At 39.5% G+C, this 23,941-nt stretch overlaps 1 protein-coding gene across 3 annotated transcripts in view; it reads right to left on the bottom strand.

Moving 5' to 3' along the window:
- The window catches only part of NLN (neurolysin), a 96,972-nt gene that overhangs the window by 38,072 nt on the left and 34,959 nt on the right, over positions 1-23,941 (bottom strand). For 2 of the 3 annotated variants that reach the window (XM_045895595.2, XM_045895598.2), the window contains 4 exons: positions 18,190-18,449; positions 13,921-14,069; positions 3,031-3,138; positions 259-361 (listed from right to left, as the gene is read on the bottom strand). In XM_045895595.2, the coding sequence (XP_045751551.1) occupies positions 259-361; positions 3,031-3,138; positions 13,921-14,069; positions 18,190-18,449 (620 nt within the window). Of the gene's footprint in view, positions 1-258; positions 362-3,030; positions 3,139-13,920; positions 14,070-18,189; positions 18,450-23,463; positions 23,509-23,941 lie in introns of those variants that run through there. The other variant, XM_064596174.1, reaches the window with a different exon arrangement.

Raw genomic sequence — 23,941 nt, 5'->3', positions numbered from 1 at the left:
GCTGTTAAACACCAGCATAAGTTACCAAGAAATATTATGAAATTTCCTCTGGAGCATCTCTAGAAATAGTATACATACTTTTATTAGCATAAAATCTAGGCATGGTTCGGTTATCTTTTCTGTAGAAGGGGTGATAGGTTCTGTAGAAGGTATTGGATCATTTTTTAAAGAATTCTTTCAACCTTGATTTGGCAAACTGTGAGGTAACATTATTTTCCTAAATTATATTATTTAACCAGAAAAAACCCAGAATTTTACCAAGTTCAGCCTTGGAAAATACAAGGAAGGTATCATCCTCATTGAGGTTTTTGTTGAAGTCAATACATAGCTCACTCATTCTTTTCTTCATTGCTTTGATTTCCTGAACAGAAGATACAAATATAGAACATTAACAATAAAAAAAAACTTTCATTTTTAATGCCATCAAATAAGTTTCACTTTTACATGAAGATTGGCTTCTATGCCCAACCCTCAGGAAGTATGTTTTTTAATGATGTGTTTCATAAAATAGTTTCCTGCCATCTTCTATGCTGTGTCTGTGAGGATCTATATGCAACATGTACAAAAAGGCAATCCCAGTGATGTGTTAGAAATTAGTCATAAATTGGGCGCCTAGGTGGCTCAATTGGTTAAGCCTTCGGCTCAGGTCATGATCCCAGAGTCCTGGGATCGAGCCCCGCATCAGGCTCCCTGCTCAGCGGGAGGCCTGCTTCTCCCTCTCCCACTCTCGCTGCTTGTGTTCCCTCTCTCGCTGTCTCTCTCTCTATCAAATAAATAAATAAAATCTTTAAAAAAAAATGAATAAAATCTTAAAAAAAAAAGAAATTAGTCATAAACTCGTAAGAAACTAAATAAATTTAGGAGGTTGAGTCAAAGCAGACTCAGGCACATAATATATACACACAATAAATAGTTGCTGGGTGAATAAATGATTCTAGTAGCCTGTTAATAATTAACATCTTTCAATCTTTTCCAATTCAAAGTTTTAATGTAGAAATCAGTATTTGGTGCTGAAGTAAACTGAGACAATTAATTCTATGGTTGCTTTGGAAAAAAGCTCATGTCTTAGTTTTATAGACCTTTGTAAACTAAGGTGATATGGGCCTTAACATTTGTATAAAAACTATTAGGTGTGAAATCAAAGGAAGCAAAAAAGGAAACCACAAGAAAAAACACGAAACATTTTTATTAACCTGTCCCATCTTCTAAAAATGCTAGATAATGAAATTTACATCAACCATAATGGTTCTCAAAGCATGGCCCTGACCAAAAGTGTCAGCATCACCTGGGAATTTGTTAGAAATGAATATTCTTGAGACCCACACCAAGCCAACTAAAACACACTCTCAGAGGTGGGACCCTGTACTCAAAGCTTTCACAGCTTTGCTGTAAACCATCACTTGGTTTGGATGTCTTTCACACTTGTTTCCTGTTCTACTGTGTAGAAGAATGACCTGGTAATTCTGATGTGCACTAAAGTGGAGTCTGCTGACTGAACACATACTGTGCAGCACTGTTTTTGGACACTCCGGTTGTCACCCCAAGCTCTCTTCCACCTTTCCCCCATTCTACACTAGCCCTATAGTTTGGGTGGGATCTGACCCTATCTGAAGTTCCAGGGTAACTCTATAGCAGTTAGGTAGTCCCATCCCCACTAGAGTATTGACTGGTTCAGGTAAGCCAGGCCTGGCATTCTCCTGATTGAAGGGGGATTCAGGATTAGGCATATGATCCAATCTGGGCCATTAAGACACGAGGGGAGGTTTGAGGGAAGCTTCTCTATGTCCTTCTGGATGGTGGATCTTCTAGTTAATACAAGCAAATAAATCTCTTCTATTGTTTAAACTGTGTCAACAGTTTTGTCAGTTGTAAATACATTGCAACTAATACAATGCCTCAAACAGAAATGATGACTGACCTGGAAGACCAAAAGGTAAGGTAAGTGAGATCAGTCACACATTTCTCCTCTAACTAGGTTAAGAGGATACAAGGTGTTCGAAGGGCATTTACGTGACAGAAAGGTACCTGTATCTCAGTGGTACCTTCAGTTATATCTACATAGTAGTATGCTGACATCACTTGGTTTGGATGTCTTTCACACTTGTTTCCTGTTCTACTGTTTAGAAGAATGACCTGGAAACAGATCATGGGTTATATGTCCTGTCTAAGAAGAATGATTTAATTCTGTAGCTGGATTTACTTCTGAAACTGGAAGACCGGATTAGCATTAGACAAAAGAAAAAGTTTGAGAAGCACTTTTCAGTAGCTAATCTGTCTGCTTTTAAAGGGCATATGCAGTTGGTCCTTGAGCAACAGGGATTTGAACCATCCAGGGCAACTTATATACAGATTTTTTTTCAATAAATAAAGTTCAGTACTATAAATGTGTTTTTTCTTCCTTACGATTTTCTCAACATTTTCTTTTTTCTGGCTTACTTTAAGAAGACAGTATCTAAAACATGTAACATACAAAACACATCCTAATCGACTATGTTATGGGTAAAGCTTCTGGTCAATAGCAGGCTGTTGGTAGTTAAGTGCTTGAGGAGTCGAAGTTATATGGATTTTTGAATGTGCAGGGGGGTTGCCACCTCAACCCCCAGGTTGTTCAAGGGCCAACTGTTTTAATCATAGGGTATTCCATTCCAAAGTGCTTATATTAAAACTCTCCATCATAAAAATTTTATTACCAGTGACCAAGGGAGTGTGGAGAGTGCAAATCAACTATTAAGACCTGGAACCAGCCATAAGAAAATGTAAAACAGAGCAGGGAAAATAAGCCCAGCACACATGAAACAAATATAATTTGCAAAGGATTAAAAAAAAAAAAACAATTATCAGTTGTCTGTCAGTCACCATGAGATTAAGAGGAGTTGTAGAATTTAAAACCACTGACTACCAAATACATTGTAAATGGATTTGTATTATGCATTATTTTCCATATTACAAATGTATTGTTTCCCAACCTGTTTTTTGTTGTATTTTATTTATTCTTTTTTTTCCCAGTAAGAAAAAGAAACACAAACTCACATTTTGTACTTGTTCTGGAAGATGGAGCCCATTCCTTTTTCCCATTTTAATGGACTTTTCCAAGTATCTTCTGGCTTCAGGTTTTATCTTACTCAGATCACATGTTTCCTGAAATGAAAGAGTGTGACAACCATTTCTGTTACAATAGTGCACGGGTAAATTATAAACTGTGAGACCAAAGCAAATTTATTCATCATCTCTGTTGGGTTATGAAGCACATAGGTGATTACAAGGCAGGTTCTTTTGAAGACCTAATTTCTTTTATGCTTTAGTGAGCTTTGCTCATTTAAAAGAGAAAAATTAAACAAATAAAAAGCTAACCAGAATTGCCTTCCCTTGCATCAGAATCAAGAGTGCCACTTGAAAGTGTGATAAAAGAAACATTTGCATAATCTCATTCTGAGCATTCTCTATGACCATGGTCTTTTTCAAAAAACATACTCCTTATCACAAATCATCTGGATTTAATTTTCCATCATTTGCTAACCTGGTTCCACTTGAGAGGCCGGAATAGAAATAACGGGCAAATTTTACACAAATGGAGAGTGGGACTCTTTTGCCAACATACCAAACAAGGACAGCTGGATAAAACCCCAGCCAAAGGCTTCCAACACTTCAAAAATGCTCTACTGTCATTTGGCAAGAGAGATCAAGAGACTACAGCAAGCAGCATATGAACAAGTATCTGGGGAAAATGAGTCAACACTGCACAAAAAGGAGGAAAGCTGGACAGAACATTTGAACCTGTATGCAGCAACACAAACAATATCACTCAAAAGAATGGAGGGCCCTCGAGGAGAATGGAAAATTCCCCTGGCAATAGCAAGGTAATAAAAATACCAGATGTTTCTTCAAAACAGGTGGCAGTATATATATGGCACATCTGGATGACTGGCCAGTTCATGTCCCTGGGAGGAAATGCACTCCGGACAGACTCAGCACGTGTAATGGATTCAGTTTGGGTGAGAGCCAATGAGGGACATCTGTCTCCAGAGCCTTAGAGACCTACCATTGGGTGCACTCTCTCTCTCTCCATCAAGACCTGGGCTACCCACCCCTCAGCTTTATATTTTCCCAACGAGATACATCTTTGAAAGAATAATGTTTAGCTTTAGAGCCTGCATTTTATTTATTTATTTATTTATTTATTTATTTATTTATTTATTTATTTATTATTTATTTATTTATTTTTTAAAGATTTTATTTATTTATTTGAGACAGAGAGAATGAGAGACAGAGAGCATGAGAGGGAGGAGGGTCAGAGGGAGAAGCAGACTCCCTGCCGAGCAGGGAGCCCGATGCGGGACTCGATCCCGGGACTCCAGGATCATGACCTGAGCCGAAGGCAGTCGCTTAACCAACTGAGCCACCCAGGTGCCCTAGAGCCTGCATTTTAGATTGTTGGTGTTAATGCTTTTGCTGCAGTAACTCTGTAATTTTTCACATTTTGTTGCAGCGGGCAAATAGCTGTATTTTATTTTTTTTTAAGCTTTTATTTATTTATTTGGGGGGGAGAGAGAAAGAGAACATGCATGAGTAGGGGGGAGAGGCAGAGGGAGGGTAGAGAGGGGGAGAAGCAGACTCCCCACTGAGCAAGGAGCTCTACACAGGGGCTTAATCCCAGGACCCTGAGATCATGACCTAAGCTGAAGGCAGATGCTTGACCAACTGAGTCACCCAGGCCCCCCCAAATAGCTGTATTTTAACTGAGGGTACTACTTAATACAACGATCTGTATTTCACTTTACCTATCAATAAAAAATTTTATGTTCTAGTACTAAAGCACTTTTGTGCACATTACTCACTGTTTCCTCTGCGTTTATTCTCAGTGGAGGCAGAGAATAGTTAGATACCTTTTTCCATAATAACCTCCGTTTATATCCTTGGAGAACTTCTGAGCATGCTGGCATGACTGGAGTTGGAACCCTTCCTAACTGGTATTGGCACACACTGGGATCCCAGCAGTAGGTGCTTGCAACAGGAAGAAACCCATAATGGCCAGGGAGATAACAGGGCTGTGGGCTGGCTCCCTTAGGGATGGCTAACAGTTCAAGTCACAGTGTTCATGTGCAAGTGATTAACCTGGGTTGATCAAGGCTGGTTTTAACAGCACCAGGAAGTATGTCCTGAGGTGTGGGGCACAGGAATAGGAGTTTCTAGGAGATATAATACTGGGTGTTGTAAGGTTGGGGAGCATCTAAGCAGGAGCTATATGTAGCAGGGACAGAGGAAAAAAATCCCCCATAAGAAGGGCCTAGAGAGAACTGGGTAAGTTGTGAAGGACCCAAATATGCAGGCGGAGATCCCGAGCAGAGGGCCTTCCCAGCAGGGCAGTGAGCCAAGGCAGAAGCTGGGCACAGTGCTGGACAGCAGTGTCCTAGTACTTGGGTTCTTGGGTTCACCTGGTCACAATGGCCCTGAGCTTAGGCTCATGACAAGTCTCAGCAGCTGATGTGAGCAGAGTTCTCACCCTATGCTACACTCGATCAGGAAGGGCTCACATACGAGGAGCGCCTGGACTTGCTGTATCTTGGAGTGAGTACTTGGGCTGCTACTTCAGAAAGCCTAGAAGCATACTCAGTACAGTAAACTTAAACTCATGGTCTTGATGAGGTAAAAACTATTGACTCCCCAAAAAGGTAAGACAAGCATAAACAGGTAGAAGGATGTTCTGAGAAAAATCTGCCCCGAATCAGGTTTAATTAAAATATGACTATCTGTACTGAAATATTTGACTTACCACAGAAATGACACTTAAAATTCCGACTCAGTTATAACAAGGCACCATCTGCCAGTCAGACTCTGAGGTCTCAGAAATCTCTGGAGGGCTCTCGTAGGAGTAAAACACTTCTAAAATGTGCTTCTAAAGCACATTCCTGTCCCAGAGCTGATCATATGAATATTCTCCCTTATAATCTCCAGGCAAGATCAGAATTACTGCTTAAGAATTTTCTTTTTCTTTTTCTTTTTTTTTAAAGATTTTATTTATTTATTTGAGACAGAGAGAATGAGAGACAGAGAGCATGAGAGGGAGGAGGGTCAGAAGGAGAAGCAGACTCCCTGCCGAGCAGGGAGCCCGATGCGGGACTCGATCCCGGGACTCCAGGATCATGACCTGAGCCGAAGGCAGTCGCTTAACCAACTGAGCTACCCAGGCGCCCCACTGCTTAAGGATTTTCTAACAGGGAATCAGCCAATACTTCTAGACTGCTCTGCTGTAGTTGCACCTTCCTTCCTGAATAAGAATTTAATCCACTTGAATTGGAACCAGGTCTCAGACATCTTTGGGTGAAGTTTCTCCTCTTTAGGGGCAGGGGAAGGCCTAAAGTGCTCTTCTGTAATTTTCAAACTTATATTATCCGACAGTAGAGGCTCTTTATTTAATCTCTGTGGTGACAAGATTTAGTGTCTTCCTAACCTCCTCCTATAACAAAGAGGTTTTATATAAAAGTGTGAATGCGTGTGCATGCATTTGTGATACACACTTAACACATGTGCTTGTATACTCATATCACAGACAAGAAAATGATGTTTAAAGGATCTTCCTAATATCACTCAGCTATTTATTAGTAAAAATGGGTAGAAACAAATTCTGCAAAATTCTTACTTTGATACTTTCCCCAATATATTATACCACTACATTACAACACCTTAATTTATTATCATTCTTCAAAATTTCATTACAAACAAGTGAAGATTTTTTAAATTTCTCTCCAATCCTCCCCACCATCTATCCCATAACTGTGTCCTTTTCTTTGCAAGACCCTCATATTTCCAGTTCCTAAAATATGTAAATAAAAAATAATTTCAGGGGGACTTTCTATATCGTGTATACAAAATAGAAAATACACTGTTAAAAGAACCCTGAAAATTAAGACAGTATATTTCTTTGAATATCATTTAGAAAAATGGATTCATAAGCTTTGAATATGCTAAAGCAACAGAACATAACAACAGAGTAGAATACAGATCCTATTGCAAAAGCTAAGAGAGAGGCATAACTTAATTAAATGAGTTATATTTGCAGTTTTCTTTCTTTCCTGTTCTCTTCAGTGTTATGTTTTCTGTTAGGTTTCTATCTGACTATTGTGAAAAGGGCATTCTTAGGTAGCTGTTTGTGCTCCCAGAGAGGGGGGCCACACAAAGGCCTGCTTGCTGACATGTTCAACATACTACTACAAGAGCCCCTGTTTTGGTATGAGCCAGAGGCCCAGTGAGGACACTGGGAGTGGGGAACCATACTTCACGAAGACACATTTTAACTGCGGCCAGTTCAGTTGCATTCAGCATACATTCACTGAGTTCCTACTTATGCCAGATACTGGAGAAACAAAGATGAGTATCCTTGAGGTAGAGTAGGAGACCATACAGTGCTTAAAAGCATCTTTACTTAATCCCATGACCTATTGTTTTACACTTTAACATTAAAACTTTAAGTCATTAATTGGCTAAGATGAATTGGCCTGACCAAAGCCCAGGGCTCTGAAAAAAATAGAAACAATATTACAATAGATATGTGTATTTCTCGGTTCAGCTGGCATCAGTGAGATTCCGACTTCACTAAAGAATCCCTCTTCTGTGCTTATTAGTTAGCAACCCACTGGAATAAAATATTATATGCCTGGATTGTTTTATTTTTTAATTTTTAAAAAAGATTTTATTTATTTATTTGACAGAGAGAGAGAGACAGCAAGAGAGGAAACACAAGCAGGGGGAGCGGGAGAGGGGGTTGACATGGGGCTCGATCCCAGGACCCTGGGATCATGATCTGAGCCGAAGGCAGATACTTAACGACTGAGCCACCCAGGCACCCGCCTGGATCGTTTTAACATGGAGACACTGCACATTTTTCTTACCAACATGGCTTGAAAGAGGGTCTATGAAGCCTCTACTGGCTTCTTAGCCAACAACTAAGAAACCTCTGTCAGGATTGGGAAATGCCAAGACCTATGGCCCTGACTGTTGGCTTTTGATACCTGGACAAGTTTTTAGCTAAAGGGATGAGGAAATGCTTGTTTTAATTTCTTTTTTTTTTTTTAAAGATTTTATTTATTTATTTGACAGAGAGAGAGAGAGAGTACAAGCAGGGGAAGCAGCAAGGAGAGGGAGAAGCAGGCTCCTGCTGAGCAGACAGCCTGATGTGGGGCTCGATCCCAGGACCCTGGGATCATGACCTAAGCCGAAGGCAGATGCTTAACCAACTGAGCCACCCAGGCGCCCCTTGTTTTAATTTATTCTTTTTTTTCTTCTGGTGGAATTAAGGCTAAGTTTAACATGTTAAATTTGCATGTAATATTTTTAATCTACAAATGAATAAAATTACATACATACGTTATAAAGACAAATTAAATCCACCCTTCAATTTATGAAATAAAATAGTAACAACACTGCTGCATTTACCTGTGCAACAGATAACCATTCTCCTGACTTTTTGAGAGAGAGACAGCCAGAGAGGGAACACAAGCAGGGGGAGCAGGAGAGGGAGAAGCAGGCTTCCCGCGGAGCGGGGAGCCTAATGCGGGCCTCAATCCTAGCACCCTGGGATCATGACCTGAGCCAAAGGCAGACACTTAATGACTGAGCCACCCAAGCGCCCCCATTCTCCTGACTTTTATACTAAACATTTTTTCCAGTTTTACCACTTACATATACATTGTTTAGTTTTGTTTCTTTTTGAGCTTGCTAAAATGATATCCCAATATGTAGTGTTCTGCAACTTTTTTCTTTCATTGTTACTAAGATTCAGCCCTGCTGTTGCATGAGGCTGTAGTTTATTTACTGCTATAAAATATTCCAATGTAAATATACTAAAATTCATTGGTGCATTTTCCTGCTGATGGAAATCTGAGTTGTTTCAGTGTTTTACTATTATAATGTTGCTATGAACATTTGTCCAATTTCACCTGTGTACAAACACAAAAGTATTTCTAGGTAAACAGTGAGGTGGGGGACAGAGAGGATATGCTGTCCCCCCATATATGGAGAATGTGAGATCCAACTTTTCCTCCAAATTAATTATTACTCTAATTTTTGAATTAATTTACACCTTTACCAGCAGGGCATAAACATTCCCACTGATTCATACTCACAGATACTGGCCACTGTTAGACTTCTTTATTCTTGCCAGTCTGGTGAGTAAAAATGGTATCTCATTGTGACTTTCAATTGCACTTCCCTGATTACTAATGAGGCTGACATGTTAAATTGCCATTTGTGTTTCTTCTGAAATATCTTTTCATGTCATTTGCTCATTTTTCTTTTGGGATGTTTGCCTTTTTTATTGATTGTAGTAGATCTTTATATATCCTAGGTACTAATACTTGCTGGTTTCACGTTTTACAAATTTCTTAATTTAGTATTTAAGTATTTCAGTATTTTTAGTATTAGTGTCTTTTTTTTTTAAGATTTCATTTATTTATTTGAGAGAGAGAGAACACGCGCACAAGGAGGGGGAGGGGCAAAGGAAGAGAGAGAAGGAGGTTCCCAGCTGAGCAGGGAGCCTCATGCAGGCCTCAATCCCAGGACCCAGAGATCACAACCTGAGCTGAAGGTAGATGCTTAACCAACTGAGCCACCCAGGCGCCCCAGTATTTGTGTCTTTTCACTTTATTAATAGAAGTTCTTTATTTTTTTTTGAAAGATTTATTTATTTTAGAGAGAGAAAGGGGGGGCGTAGGGGGGAGGGGCAAAGGAAGAGGGAGAGAATCCTTAAGCAAACTCCCTGATGAGCAGGGAACCTGACTAGGGGCTCAATCTCAGGACTCTGAGATCATGACATGAGCCAAAGCCAAGAGTCGGACACTTAAACAACTGAGACACCCAGGCGCTCCAGAAGTTCTTTATTTTAATTTAGTCATGTTTATCAGTCATTTTACAGTTAGCACTTTACAGTTAACAAATACTTCCCTGCTCAGGTGTCATAAAGATATATTTCTATATAAACTTCTAGAAGCAGTTTCTCAGTTTGGTTGTGAGGAGGAGATCCAATTTTTCCTTTTCCTACATGGATAAGCCATGTCCTAGCACCAGTTACTGAAGGCCTATCTTTTAGATCTGTCACCACCTGTTCCTCACTTTCGTTTTGAGTAAGTGTACCAAGAGGTACACATTTACCTCTGTGGCTCTAGGAAGTTACCACTTCTGAGCTTCAGTAATTCCGTTTATAAAAAGGGATGCCTCACAAGATTGGTATAAAAGTTCAATTAGATAACTACAACGCTGTGCCAATGTAAACTACTAACCATACATTAGGAAGGAGGTAGGAAGACTATGGTACACTAGTCTCAGGCTCAATTATAATTTCATCCATCTATAGTCAACACATGACTTATTTTGGAGATTCTGAAACATGACTGCAAATTAGTTGATACTTCTTACACTGAGATGTGGCGTCCCTTGAATTTGGGCAGACTGCAGTCAATCAATGCAGTATGGCTGAAGTGATGTTATGTGACTTCTGAGATGGTTAGAAAAGGCAATGCAGCCTCTGTGGAATGTGCTGCGACACCCTTGCTGGAGTCCTGAGTCTCCACGAAACATGTCCTACTACTCTGACGCTGCCATGCTGTGAGAAAGCCCAAAGCACATAAGGAGACAGTGTGGAGATGCCCAGACATGACATGGAGAGAGAGATATCTGGTTGGCTTCTGCATGCTTCAGCTCCAGACACCACTGCCTTCAACCCACGCAAGACCCCAAGCCAGAGCTACCCAAATGCTTCCTTTCTCAATTCCTGATCCACAGAAACTGTGACAGAAAATAAAATGATTGCTGCTCTTTTCAGTCAGTAAGTTTTGAAGAGGTTATATACATCAGTAGACAACTGGGAGCCTTATTGAGCACAGATTTTACATAAAGAACTATGAAAAGTGATTTCATATTTCTATTCATCAATCCTAAGTGAAGAACAACATGAGAGCTAAAATAACATTTTAGATTGAATTAAGACCTTTATAGATTATTGTCTACATTGGTGGTATCTTGAGACCTCAGTATTATTCAGAGCACCTTCATTTTAGTAGATCACATCTGAAATTGCTGACTTCATATAAACTTAAGATCCTATTACCCAGCTTAATGAAGGCTTTACATGTTTCATCATGGTTGCCATATTTTACGTAGAACATAACAGAGAAAAATAAATAGAATACTTATAGTTTGTCTTTTTTTTTTTTAAGGATTTATTTATTTATTTATTTGACAGAGAGAGACAGAGTGAAAGAGGGAACACAAGCAGGGGGAGTGTGAGAGGGAGAAGTAGACTTCCTGCCGAGCAGGGAGCCCGATGTGGGGCTCGATCCCAGGACCCTGGGACCATGACCTGAGCTGAAGGCAGACGCTTAATGACTGAGCCAGCCAGGCGCCATACTTTGTCTTTTTTTAAATTAATTTATTTTTTGAGAGAGAGAGACACACACACACACACACACACAGCAAGTGGAGGGGAGGGGCAGAGGGAGAGAAGATTCTCCACCATGGAGCCCGACTTGAGGCTCGATCTAACAACCCTGAGACGATGACCTGAGCCACAATCAAGAGTTGGACGCTTAACCAACTGAGCCACCCAGGTGCCCATAACTTTGTCTTTTAATTATGAATGGGATGAGATTTACCATTGTTAAAGTGTCCAATGCTACTGGAAAGCTCATACTGATAGTTTCAGATTTTAAAAAATACTGCCTAAATATTGAGCAATATATAGAATTGTTGAATCACTATATTGTATACCTGAAACTAATTTAACACTGTATGTTAACTATACAAGAAATAAAATAAAGTAAAATAAAATAAATACTGCTTAAATAAACACAACTATTTGTCAAGGAAGGTGTTTGAAGGTAACTAAATTCACTAAACAAGCTCTAGTGCATTAAAAAAACCACAACAGCTATTTTTTATTATTCTGATCTAGCCTTAACAGACATTGTAAAAGCTTTTAAAAATGGTCACACAACAAATGACATGTATAGTTAATAATTAATTACTCTTTTGGGAAAAAGGAAAAACTATGGAAACAATTCTGCACCTACTATAAATTATCACAAAAAAACGCTGAAGTGAACCTGCCCAAACAAATGAACAAATATGATGAATCCACTGGCGTCTAGTTGGCATAGAACACTAGTATACTATACAGTCAGCAGTTTATTCCCAATTTAATGGGATCAGACTACAATGTATACAAAATTTAAAAGTGTAACAAAGAAATCTAAAGTGACAAACCTCCCATATTGTGATAATATTCATAAAAATCAGAGAAAAGCATTAGATAGGACATATAACATTAAGATTGCAACACCTCTTGAGGCTAGAAAGTCCCAAATGAAAACTTAGAAGTCAGAATGAAAAGAGAGTTGATCAAAGGAAATTAGAAATTCCGGGAAAAAGTTCTAAAATACATATATAATATAGAGTTAGAAAGGAAATTAGATTTTGGGGGGATGAAATAAAAAATAGGAGACTGTAGGGACGCCTGGGTGGCTCATCGGTTAATTGCCTGCCTTTGGCTCAGGTCATGATCCAAGGGTCCTGGAATCGAGTCTTGCAACGGGCTCCTTGCTCAGCAGGGAGCCTGCTTCTCCCTCTGCCATTCCCACTGCTTGTGCTTGCTCTCTCTCTGACAAATAAATAAATAAAATCTTTAAAAAAATATAGGAGACTGTAAGGGCCATGATTTGAATCACATAGAATAATAACTGGGGTCAAAAGAATAAAACAATGCAACTAATAAGGAACAGTCATAAAGTTATTATAATTTATGTTATTTTTATAGTGCTAAAGATGAACAGTTATGAACCACAGAGATGAATATAAATTACAGGGGGAAAAGTGCCTGTTTGACATGAGAGGACAGACAGCATGAACATTTTACACGTCTAAATAAAGTCTTGATTACATATTCTTTAGTAAGTTACATATAAAACATCTGAAATAAAACTGCTTTTTTATTGAAACTCTTGCCATATTTGCTAAAAAGAACAAAATTTTTGAGGTTTTGCATAAAGACACATGCAAAATTAAAAAAAAAGTGTAGGAATATAAAACAATGGTTGTTTTCCAAGCAAACTGCTGAGTGTCATGAAAATAAAAATTCAAAGCAAAGACATAATGAAACTCTAGGAAGCAAATGAACATTGGTAATGAAAAGACCAAAACATTCAAGGCAGACCCACATAAAACATTCATTAGCCATCATTTCTGTGAGTCCTGAAAAATGTACAGGAATGACTGGTGTGTAGCATCAACAGTTAGCTCATCAGTATCATGGCCAAAACCACATGCTATTTGCAGATAAACAACTCACAATTCCATTTGCTTGCAGTTGACCTGATCTAATATAAACCTTTCAACATTTTGAAAATTCTAAGAGGTTTTTACATGGAACCATTACATTCATGATGGTTAAAAATCCTTAGATTATAGATGTACACTTTTTTTACACTTGGTCTTCAGTGTTAAGTGAATATAACTGGCAACTCAACATAAACCTATGTGGTATAACAATATATAACACTAAAAAATATATATATATATAAAGCTACGCTATGCCCATTAATATAATAATTAGAAACAAAATCCAGAAATTTTCAAATACTTCTTACTGTTGGTCAAAGATTTTTATTTTTTTACTGTAGATTTCATTTTTCTTTTAAAGGGATTTATAATGTTAGGGTGCCTGGGTGGCTCAGTCAGTTAAGCCTCTGACTCTTGATTTTGGCTCAGGTCATGATCTCAGGATCGTGAGATCGAGCCCCATGAAGGGCTCTGCACTCAGCAGGGAATCTGCTTGAGATTCTCTCTCCCTCTCTGACCCCACCCCCCCTTTTGCATGCACATATGTGTGCTCTCTCTAATAAATAAATCTTTAAAGGGATTTATAATGTCATTTACCTGTAAATGTACAATTCTCAGAAATATATCTTCTCTCATGCTCATCTCAATATCAAAACGAGAAAGTCTTTTGTCTGCTTCTGTACTTGCTGCCCGTACATCTTTGTCAGAGGAGACGTGCTGGGGAAAGTCTAGCATGGTTCGTTCCACTGTCAAGAGAGGAAAAAACCATAAGGACTCATCAAATCAGCACTAAGAAAAATACCCCCTACCTAGATGAATGATTATCTCAATTTAAGTTTTTCATTTTATACTTTCTGTAAAGGTTCCTAAGGCTATTAAGAAACAGCATCTAATGCAGGACTTGGCTGTGGCAGTGGCATTATTAGGGACAATAAGGGTGTACACTGAGCACTTATCAAAGTATGTTTAGGGTTTAATTTATTAACTGGGAATGCAGAAGGATAAAGACAGTTCTCATAGTGATGCATTTTATAGTCTGGGATGTGGGAGTACGGAATAGTTTGTGAAAAGATAAAGAAGAATACAGGACAGAGCAGCTTACGTGTCAATGAATGGGATAGTAACTCAAACACAGCAGTACTAAGAACTGGAGCACTATGTAATGCCTTATGGGGAAGGCTGGACCTTAGTATGGGCAGGGTAAGAGGAAGATCTCAGGAGAGGATTGGAGAAGGAGAGACTAGAAAAAACGTGGGGACTGGAAGAGACAGAGATGTTTTAGAAAAAGGCAGACGAGGGGCGCCTGGGTGGCTCAGTCGTTAAGTGTCTGCCTTCGGCTCAGGTCATGATCCCAGGGTCCTGGGATCGAGCCCCGCATCGGGCTCCCTGCTCATTGGAGAGCCTGCTTCTCCCTCTCCCACTCCCCCTGCTTGTGTTCCCTCTCTCGCTGTGTCTCTCTCTGTCGAATAAATAAAATCTTTAAAAGAAAAAGGCAGACCAATTTAGTGGGAGGGGGTTTGTTTAGAACAGAAATTCTTAACCTTTACTACAGATTCCTTAGAGAATCACATCAAAAACTCTCCCCCAAATGCAAACATTCATACAAGCATAAAAAAGTTCCATACAGTTACAGAAGATTCCCAGAAATCTCAGTGGACACATCCAGTAAGCAGCTCAATATTGGGGCTACTCCTGTTACATGATGGTGGTAATGCAGTCTGCTCTAATTTTCACGTATCAGAATTGTTTCTTGGGTTTTTCATACATTTGTATTTTGACTTTAATTGGGCAAAAATCTGACGTCAGTAAAATAACGATCTTACAGGAAAAAAATGAGTATGGTTTGTAGGGATGGTTGCGGCTATGCTGTGACAGTGAATACAGGGTTGTTATCTTTAGTACTTAGAAGGTATTCTAAAGAGGTAAAACTTCCATGTGATATACGGTAGAGGGTAGAACACACCAAGAAATTGTCCAGTTAAACAAGCTACCTCACTTATGTCAGTCCTCTTAAAACATTGCTACAAATAAAGCTATAAAAAGTTGCCTCAAATATCTGAATAAATTCATAAGATATGGTTTTAAAAATCAAGTTAAATAATTATTCTTTAAGGATTTCATGTAAAATATGCACTTCTATGTCTCTTGATTAAAGAAAGAATGGAACAGAATTAAAATTTCATATACGCACTTGTTTGATAGAGTTAACTATATAGTTACAATTTGTTTACTTTTTAAAATTAGCTCAAGAAGATATTAAGAAAAAAATCAAAATTGCTCCAGAACTAAAATGAGGACAACAAAATGCAGGAGCCTAAAATTGGAAACATATTCTTAAACAAACCATATCCTTCCTTACTTTGCCACAAAGACCTGAACCAGACTTACGTTCTTACTGCCAAACTATAAACAGTACCTGACACTAGACAAATGAGGTTTTTTTTTTTATTCTTATGTTAATCCCCATACATTACATCATTAGTTTTAGATGAAGTGTTCCATGATTCATTGTTTGTGCATAACACCCAGTGCTCCATGCAGAATGTGCCCTCCTCAATACCCACCACCAGGCTAACCCATCCTCCCCTCTAGAACCCTCAGTTTGTTTTTCAGAGTCCATCGTCTCTCATGGTTCGTCTACCCCTCCGATTTCCCCCGCTTCATTCTTCCCCTCCCGCTACCTTCTTCTTTTTTTTTTTTCTTAACATATATTGCATTAGACAAATGAGGTTTTATCAGCCATTGCAGGAGGCAGATCGAACTCTGAGAATATATACTGATAAGAGAAAGTTAGTCTTTAAAAAAAAAGCTACTCCTAAACTCAAAAATTTTTATGATTAACTCAAAAAGCTAAACTTATGGGATAGCAAGAATACCAAACAACTAAAAGTATATTCAAAAGATGTATTATTGGGGGGGGCGCCTGGATGGCTCACTCATTAAGCATCTGCCTTTGGCTCAGGTCATGATCCTGGGGTCCTGGGATCGAGCCCCACATTGGGCTCCCTGCTCGGCGGGGAGCCTGCTTCTCCCTCTCCCACTCCCCCTGCTTGTGTTCCCACTCTTGCTGTCTCTCTGTCAAATAAATGAATAAAATCTTTAAAAAAAAAAAAAGATGTATTATTGGGGAAGAAGCAGAATTTAAGATAATTTTTAAAAATATTCTGTTTTTTCCCCACTGATTTCTATATTTGTTAAATGTATAAGTCACCAGGCCGGCATACCATCTTGGCCATATGTGACTGAAGAACTGACACTCTGAACGAAGGACAAAACCACATACGGGGGGGGGAATACACATGGAGCTGCCTTCTGGGAAAACTCTGCCAAATGGGGACCAATTCCATCCCTCTGACTTTTTTTTTTTTTTAAGATTTTATTTATTTATTTGACACAGAGAGAGAGAGAGAGAGAGAGCATAAGCAGGGAGAGTGGGAGAGGGAGAAACAGGCTTCCCGCTGAGCAGGGAGCCGGATGTGGGGCTCGATCCCAGGACCCTGGGATCATGACCTGAGCTGAAGGCAGACACCCAACGGACTGAGCCACCCAGGCGCCCCATCCATCCCTCTGACTTTGACTAATGAGACCAACCAGGTCTTTTTTATTCAGCAGTTTAAACTCAAGACTTTTAGCCAGATTTAGTGGCTATTAATCAGAGTGAAGCAGGTGGTGGTAAGAGGCAGAAAATGAAACAGAAGAGGTAAGAGAGTCCCTATTATGGTGGGACATAGGGAAGGGAACTCTTGGTGATGAGGGGCTGATGGGGGTAAAGAGAGGACTACGTCACTAGGGCTGTGCAGGATTCTGGACAACCTTCCAAATTCCAGAATACATACAAATGTTTATGATATCCAATTCTACAGATAACCTATGTTCTTACAAAGCCTGGATACATAGCCAAGGTTGCTTAGTCATAATTACACTCCAAAGTACACCTAACCCTTAGGGGCAACTCACGTGAATCTTCATTCCTTTTAACTCAAAGGGCCTAATATTTATATTACAAAGATAATATATTTTAAGTGTAGGAAATATGGAAAATAGAGAAAAGCAGAGAGAATAAATTTTTAAAAATCAACTGTAAACCTAATACTCAAGAAATTAGCTATTATTAAAATCTGTGTATTTTCTTCTGGTTTCCTTCTCTGTGATTTTTAAAAAAAGTTATTAAATACTGTTCCTTAACATGATCTTAATGGCTACATAGTGTTGCAGAGGCTGAATGTATCATTATTTGGCCTTTGTACTGGTTGGCACCCAGGGGTTGTTTCCAAGCTTTTGCTATGACAGAGTACCTGTTCAAACATGAATTTATACACAATTTTTCCTGTATCTGATTATTTCCTTAGATTAAATGCCTAGATGCGGAATTGCAGGGCTAGGATATGAACTTCTTTTTTTTTTTTTTTTTTTTAAAGATTTTATTTATTTGACAGAGAGAGACACAGCGAGAGAGGGGAACACAAGCAGGGGGAGTGGGAGAGGGAGAAGCAGGCTCCCGGCCGAGCAGGGAGCCCGATGCGGGGCTCGATCCCAGGACCCTGGAATCATGACCTGAGCCGAAGGCAGACGCTTAACGACTGAGCCACCCAAGCGCCCCTAGGATATGAACTTCTTAAGAGTTTTGATGTATTATGTCAAAATAGTCTCTAGAAAGCAGTTGTATCGAGAAGGTAAATTTTGTAGCACCTCTGCCAACATAATAAAAACATTTTAATCTTATTTAATTCAATTCTAGGCAATTAATTGATTATGGAAAAATCAATGTCTTGTAAAATTGGAAAATGGACTGCCCAAACAGAATGCATAAGATGGGTTATGAGGCCTACAAAATGAAATATTGAGGTATTTCTGCATCCTACTCACCTATATACTTCACTTCTACATCTGCCAGTGCCTGCAAACAGTTCTCATAAGTTACTTCCTCAACATCAAGCATTCCAATAGCATCGTACACCTGTTTGGTCTGCACGATGAGCTCCTGAGTTCTTGTTTTAATTTGCTCTGGTGAAAGATCCCATCTTAAAACATTTCTGCCAGCCACAGTATAGGAAGACATTGCCTGAAGAGGAGACATCACTTCTCTTCCTAAAGTCATTCTGAATAAAATCCTGGAACCACCAACTCTAAAAAGAATCAGAAAAAGAATAAAAATTAAGCACTTGTTGGTCCAAAGGCAATACACAAATGCGTATTATCTAATCAAATTAAAAAGAACTTTTTCATAAAATTGAGCAAATCTCTTTCAGGTGAACACATAAGCACAAAACTAAATGCCTTTGTATTTTTTTTCCTCCTTGAACGGCGATTTAATGGAATTAGTACTTACCAAACAATGAATTGGTTATGTAATTAAATCATGTTGAGAAATAAAGTTAGGTGTCAAAGACATAATATTGTCCTTTACAAATTAAACCAGTAATCTTTCTTTTTTTTTTTTTAAAGATTTTATTTATTTATTTGAGAGAGAGAACGAGAAAGAGAGAGCAGGAGAGGGGGGAGGGTCAGAGGGAGAAGCAGACTCCCCACTGAGCAGGGAGCACGATGCGGAACTCAATCCCGGGACTCCAGGATCATGACCCGAGCCGAAGGCAGTCGCTTAACCAACTGAGCCACCCAGGCGCCCTAAACCAGTAATCCTCTTACTTAAATGTTTTTCCTGTGCTGGGATGCCTGGTTGGCCAAGTTGGTAGAGCACATGACTCTTGATCTTGGGGTTCTAAGTTCAAGCCCCATGTTGTGTGTAGAAATTACTTACAAAAATAAAATCTTTAAAAAAAATAAAAATTAAAAAGAAATAAATGTTTTAAATGTTTTTCTGTGGTAACATCCACCTACAATGTAACAGACTCAAAAAATATTTTGGGATTCAGCAAGGAAACATTTTCAAAATGCTCTTTTTTTTTTTTTTTTTTTAGATTTTATTTATTTATTTGACAGAGAGACACAGCGAGAGAGGGAACACAAGCAGGGGGAGTGGGAGAGGGAGAAGCAGGCTTCCTGCCGAGCAGGGAGCCCGATGCGGGGCTTGATCCCAGGACCCTGGGATCATGACCTGAGCCGAAGGCAGACGCTTAACGACTGAGCCACCCAGGCGCCCCTCAAAATGCTCTTTTTATAATGAACAACAATGTAAAGATTTTTTTTTTACAAAAATTTCATGTAAATCAACTATGGCAATTTGAATTTAAGACTTGGGAAATAAACTCTGGTATTGCTATGATGTTATTCTAAAAGATAAAAGGAAAAAGAGATTAAGTGTATGATACCAAGCTGTCACCTCCGTAAAATTTAAATAATTGATGCCATACATGTGTATATATGTAATATATACTATGTAGTATAATTTTAGAGCCTATAAATAAAAATATAATTAACAGCTAACATTTGTTGTGTGTTTAGGTACTGTACTAAAGGCTTTCCATTTATTCACTCAGTCCTCACAATAAAACTATGAGGCAGATAATGTGGTTATTCTCATTTTACCAAAGAGGAAACTAAAACACAGGAAAGTTAAGCAACTTGTCCAAGGTCACACGGTTGGTAATATGGTGGGAGCTAGGATTAAAAACATAGTAGAGATCCAAAAGCGGGAAAGAATGTCCAATGGAACAAAGACAGTCTCTTCAACAAATGGTGTTGGGAAAATTGGATAGACACATGCAGAAGAATGAAACTGGACCACTTCCTTACACCACACACAAAAATAGACTCCAAATGGTTGAAAGACCTCAATGTGAGACAGGAGTCCATCAAAATCCTAAAGGAGAACACAGGCAACAACCTCTTTGACCTCAGCCGAAGCAACTTCTTCCTAGAAACATCGCCAAAGGCAAGGGAAGCAAGGGCAAAAATGAACTATTGGGACTTCATCAAGATAAGAAGCTTTTGCAAAGCAAAGGAAACAGTTAACAAAACCAAAAGACAACCGACAGAATGGGAGAAGATATTTGCAAATGACATATCAGATAAAGGGCTAGTATCCAAAATCTATAAAGAACTCATCAAACTCAACACCCAAAGAACAAAGAATCCAATTAAGAAATGGGCAGAAGACATGAACAGACATTTTTCCAAAGAAGACATCCAAATGGCCAACAGACACATGAAAAAGTGCTCAATATCGCTCGGCATCAGGGAAATCCAAATCAAAACCTCAATGAGATATCACCTCACACCAGTCAGAATGGCTAAAATTAACAAGTCAGGAAACGACAGATGTTGGCGGGGATGCGGAGAAAGGGGAACCCTCCTACACTGTTGGTGGGAATGCAAGCTGGTGCAGCCACTCTGGAAAACTGTATGGAGGTTCCTCAAAAAGTTGAAAATAGAGCTACCATATGATCCAGCAATTGCACTACTGGGTATTTACCCCAAAGATACAAAAGTAGGGATCCGAAGGGCTACGTGCACCCCGATGTTTATAGCAGCAATGTCCACAATAGCCAAACTGTGGAAAGAGCCAAGATGTCCATCGACAGATGAATGGATAAAGAAGATGTGGTATATATATACAATGGAATATTATGCAGCCATCAAAAGGAATGAGATCTTGCCATTTGCAACGACGTGGATGGAACTGGAGGGTATTATGTTGAGTGAAATAAGTCAAACAGAGAAAGACATGTATCATATGATCTCACTGATATGAGGAATTCTTAATCGCAGGAAACAAACTGAGTGTTGTTGGAGTGGGGGGTGGGGTGGGAGGGATGGGGGGACTGGGTGATAGACACTGGGGAGTGTATGTGCTCTGGTAAGCGCTGTGAATTGTGCAAGACTGTTGAATCTCAGATCTGTACCTCTGAAACAAATAATGCAATATATGTTAAGAAAAAAAAAAAAAGAAGAAGAAGAAGAAGGTAGCGGGAGGGGAAGAATGAAGCGGGGGAAATCGGAGGGGTAGACGAACCATGAGAGACGATGGACTCTGAAAAACAAACAGGGTTCTAGAGGGGAGGGGGGTGGGAGGATGGGTTAGCCTGGTGGTGGGTATTTAGGAAGGCACATTCTGCATGGAGCACTGGGTGTTGTGCACAAACAATGAATCATGGAACACTTCATCTAAAACTAATGTTGTAATGTAAGGGGATTAACATAAGAATAAAAAAATTAAAAAAAAAAAAAAAAAAAAAAACATAGTAGAGATCCAGAACCCGCACTCTTAACTACTATGCTAAACTTCATTCCTATTATCTTATAAGACCCCCAAACAACCTTATGTGGTAGGCAGCACATTATTCCCTTTTAATAGATGATGCAGTTGAGGCTCAGAGAGGCTAAGTGACTTATCTAAGGTCATTCACTTAACAGATACTTATGAGCATATACTGTCTGGTCATTGTGACAGTCATCAAAAAGAAACAGGCAAATTGAGTAGGACCCTGCTATTATAATATAGTGGAGAAATGAACTGATAAATGAACTATTATACTGTATTGAGATGAGCGCTATGACAGGGATAAACAGAGGGAACTCTGAAAGACCACAGAAGGAAGTTTTCTAGGAAGATTTTCCAGAGGGTACAAGGAGCATAGAATCAATATGACATGGTACTTGGTTTAGGTGTGGGTGGGGGGAGAGAGAGTCAAGGATGTTGTCCAGGATTCTGTCTTGAAACCTGATGGATGGATGGTGGTGGTACCATCACTAAACTAGGAAATTCAGAAGGAGGTGGCTCTTTGTGGGGAAAAGGAGAAATTCAATTTTGGACTTGCCAAGTTTGAAATGGCTGCAGCACATGTAAGTGGAATTCATTAATATTAGATGATAATTGGAGTTACAGGGCTGGTTGAACTGGCCCAAGGGAGTTTGCAGAATAAGAACAGAACAACCGAGCCTTAACTCTAATTTAGTCATTGAGGTAGAAGGAAACAAGCCAGAATGGATTTAGGAAGTTGTGAAAAGTATGCATAGAAAAAGGGAAGGAGTGCATTAAGTGCCAAGTGTACAAATCTCAAAAAAGATGGAAGAGTCTGTTAAATTTAGCAGCAGGAATGTCCCTGATGGCTCTGGCAAGAGCAGCGTCAGTGGGATGGTAGTGGTGGAAGTCAGAATCCTATGATTGAGGGGGAGGAAGAAGGTAAAGAACTGGAGAGTGCATCTAAGCAATTCTCTAGAGCTGGATATATTTCAGCTAAGAAGAGAAACAGCCTCAGTAAAATAAAACAGGTAAAGTGGGAGTACTTAGGTTATAGTAAAAAAGTATGGGTTTGAATTTAAGAATTCAAAGGTTAAGCAGTCTGACAAGACCCAGGACATTTTTCCCAGAAGTGGGTAGTTGATATAAACGAGGTAGAAGAGTACAAATGACCGACCATCTAGTACTGGATAAACTGTCTATGTGAGGGGCCCCTGGGTGGCCTCAGTCGGTTAAGCGGCTGCCTTCGGCTCAGGTCATGATCCCAGGGTACTGGGATCGAGCCTTGCATCGGGCTCCCTGCTCTGCGGGGAGCCTGCTTCTCCCTCTCCCTCTGCCTGCCACTCCCCCTGCTTGTGCTCCCTCTCTCTGTATCAAATAAATTTAAAAAAATCTTAAAAAAAAAAAAAAATCTATGTGAACACATAGAGTCAGCAGCTTGAGAGCTGAGCCTGGGAATAGAAAGGAAGACTGAGCCAGAAACCAAAGTCTTCAAAGACTGGAGAAGACCAACCAGGTAGTTGGTGGAGGACATCGTGAGCAGGACGTAGAATGATAAAACAAGACTGTAAGCCTCAAAGGCGTTTTCATACAATGGCGAAGAAGTGTTCACCTGGGCACATAACTGGGGGCAAGGCAGGAGCTGGGGAACAAAGAAGATGCAGTCTTTCCTCCTTACTTTGTGCTATATGGGGTGTGGAAGAAAAAGGGATGTAGAGAAAATATTTTGCCCAGGGTTGAATGGATTCCAGTAAAGGTTAATAGAAGAAAAGACAATCCGGAGAGTATAAAAAAGTGGAGGAGCTTGTTTATTATGGGACAAGGGTTCCAGAAAAAATGAGGGAGAAGTCTAAGAGTAGAATAGATAGCTAGATAGGTGTTGGTTGTCCAGCCATTCGCTGCTTCTGTCTAACTAAGTATGTATACATTTTTCTTCCCGGTCCCCATGCACCACCAACTCCCTGCCCCAGTCCATGATCTGTGAAGGTAGCGGTCTTTACCCTCAGAACTCCTGTTCCCACTGTGTGTAAGCGAGCAAGCTTATGTCCTGGACAGCAGCTGGTATCCACCTTAGGAAAAAGAGGAGAACCTGACTTAGGATGAAACAAACACTGAACAGAAGAATAGGAAGGAAAGCAAATATTTACTGATATCCCTGAGCCCCTGCATCAGTTAATTCTGAAACCTGACCTAGAGCTACTTTCCAGTTATGTTTAAGCCAGTTTGAAGACAGTTTCATGTTACTTACTTCATAGAGGATCCTAACTGATACAGGAATGAAAACTGATAAAGTAATGAACACACATACACACACACAAGTATGAAGGTCACAACAAGAAATAATGGATGACTGGAGGGTCTTAAATGCTTGGTGGTGGCTGAAAATAATATGGACGAAAAGTTGTGTGTGGAGTTGGCTGAAAATATCCAAAATAATTATTTCCATAATCCTTCATGGAAACACAGAGCTGAGGCCGC

The sequence above is a fragment of the Mirounga angustirostris genome, unplaced genomic scaffold, assembly GCF_029215605.1.
Source record: "Mirounga angustirostris isolate CCGP_5_RB_7025 unplaced genomic scaffold, mMirAng1.0.hap1 SCAF_7, whole genome shotgun sequence".
Lineage (NCBI taxonomy): Eukaryota > Metazoa > Chordata > Mammalia > Carnivora > Phocidae > Mirounga > Mirounga angustirostris.
Note: the sequence above shows the minus strand (reverse complement) of the source record. Positions and strands in the feature narration are given on the sequence as shown.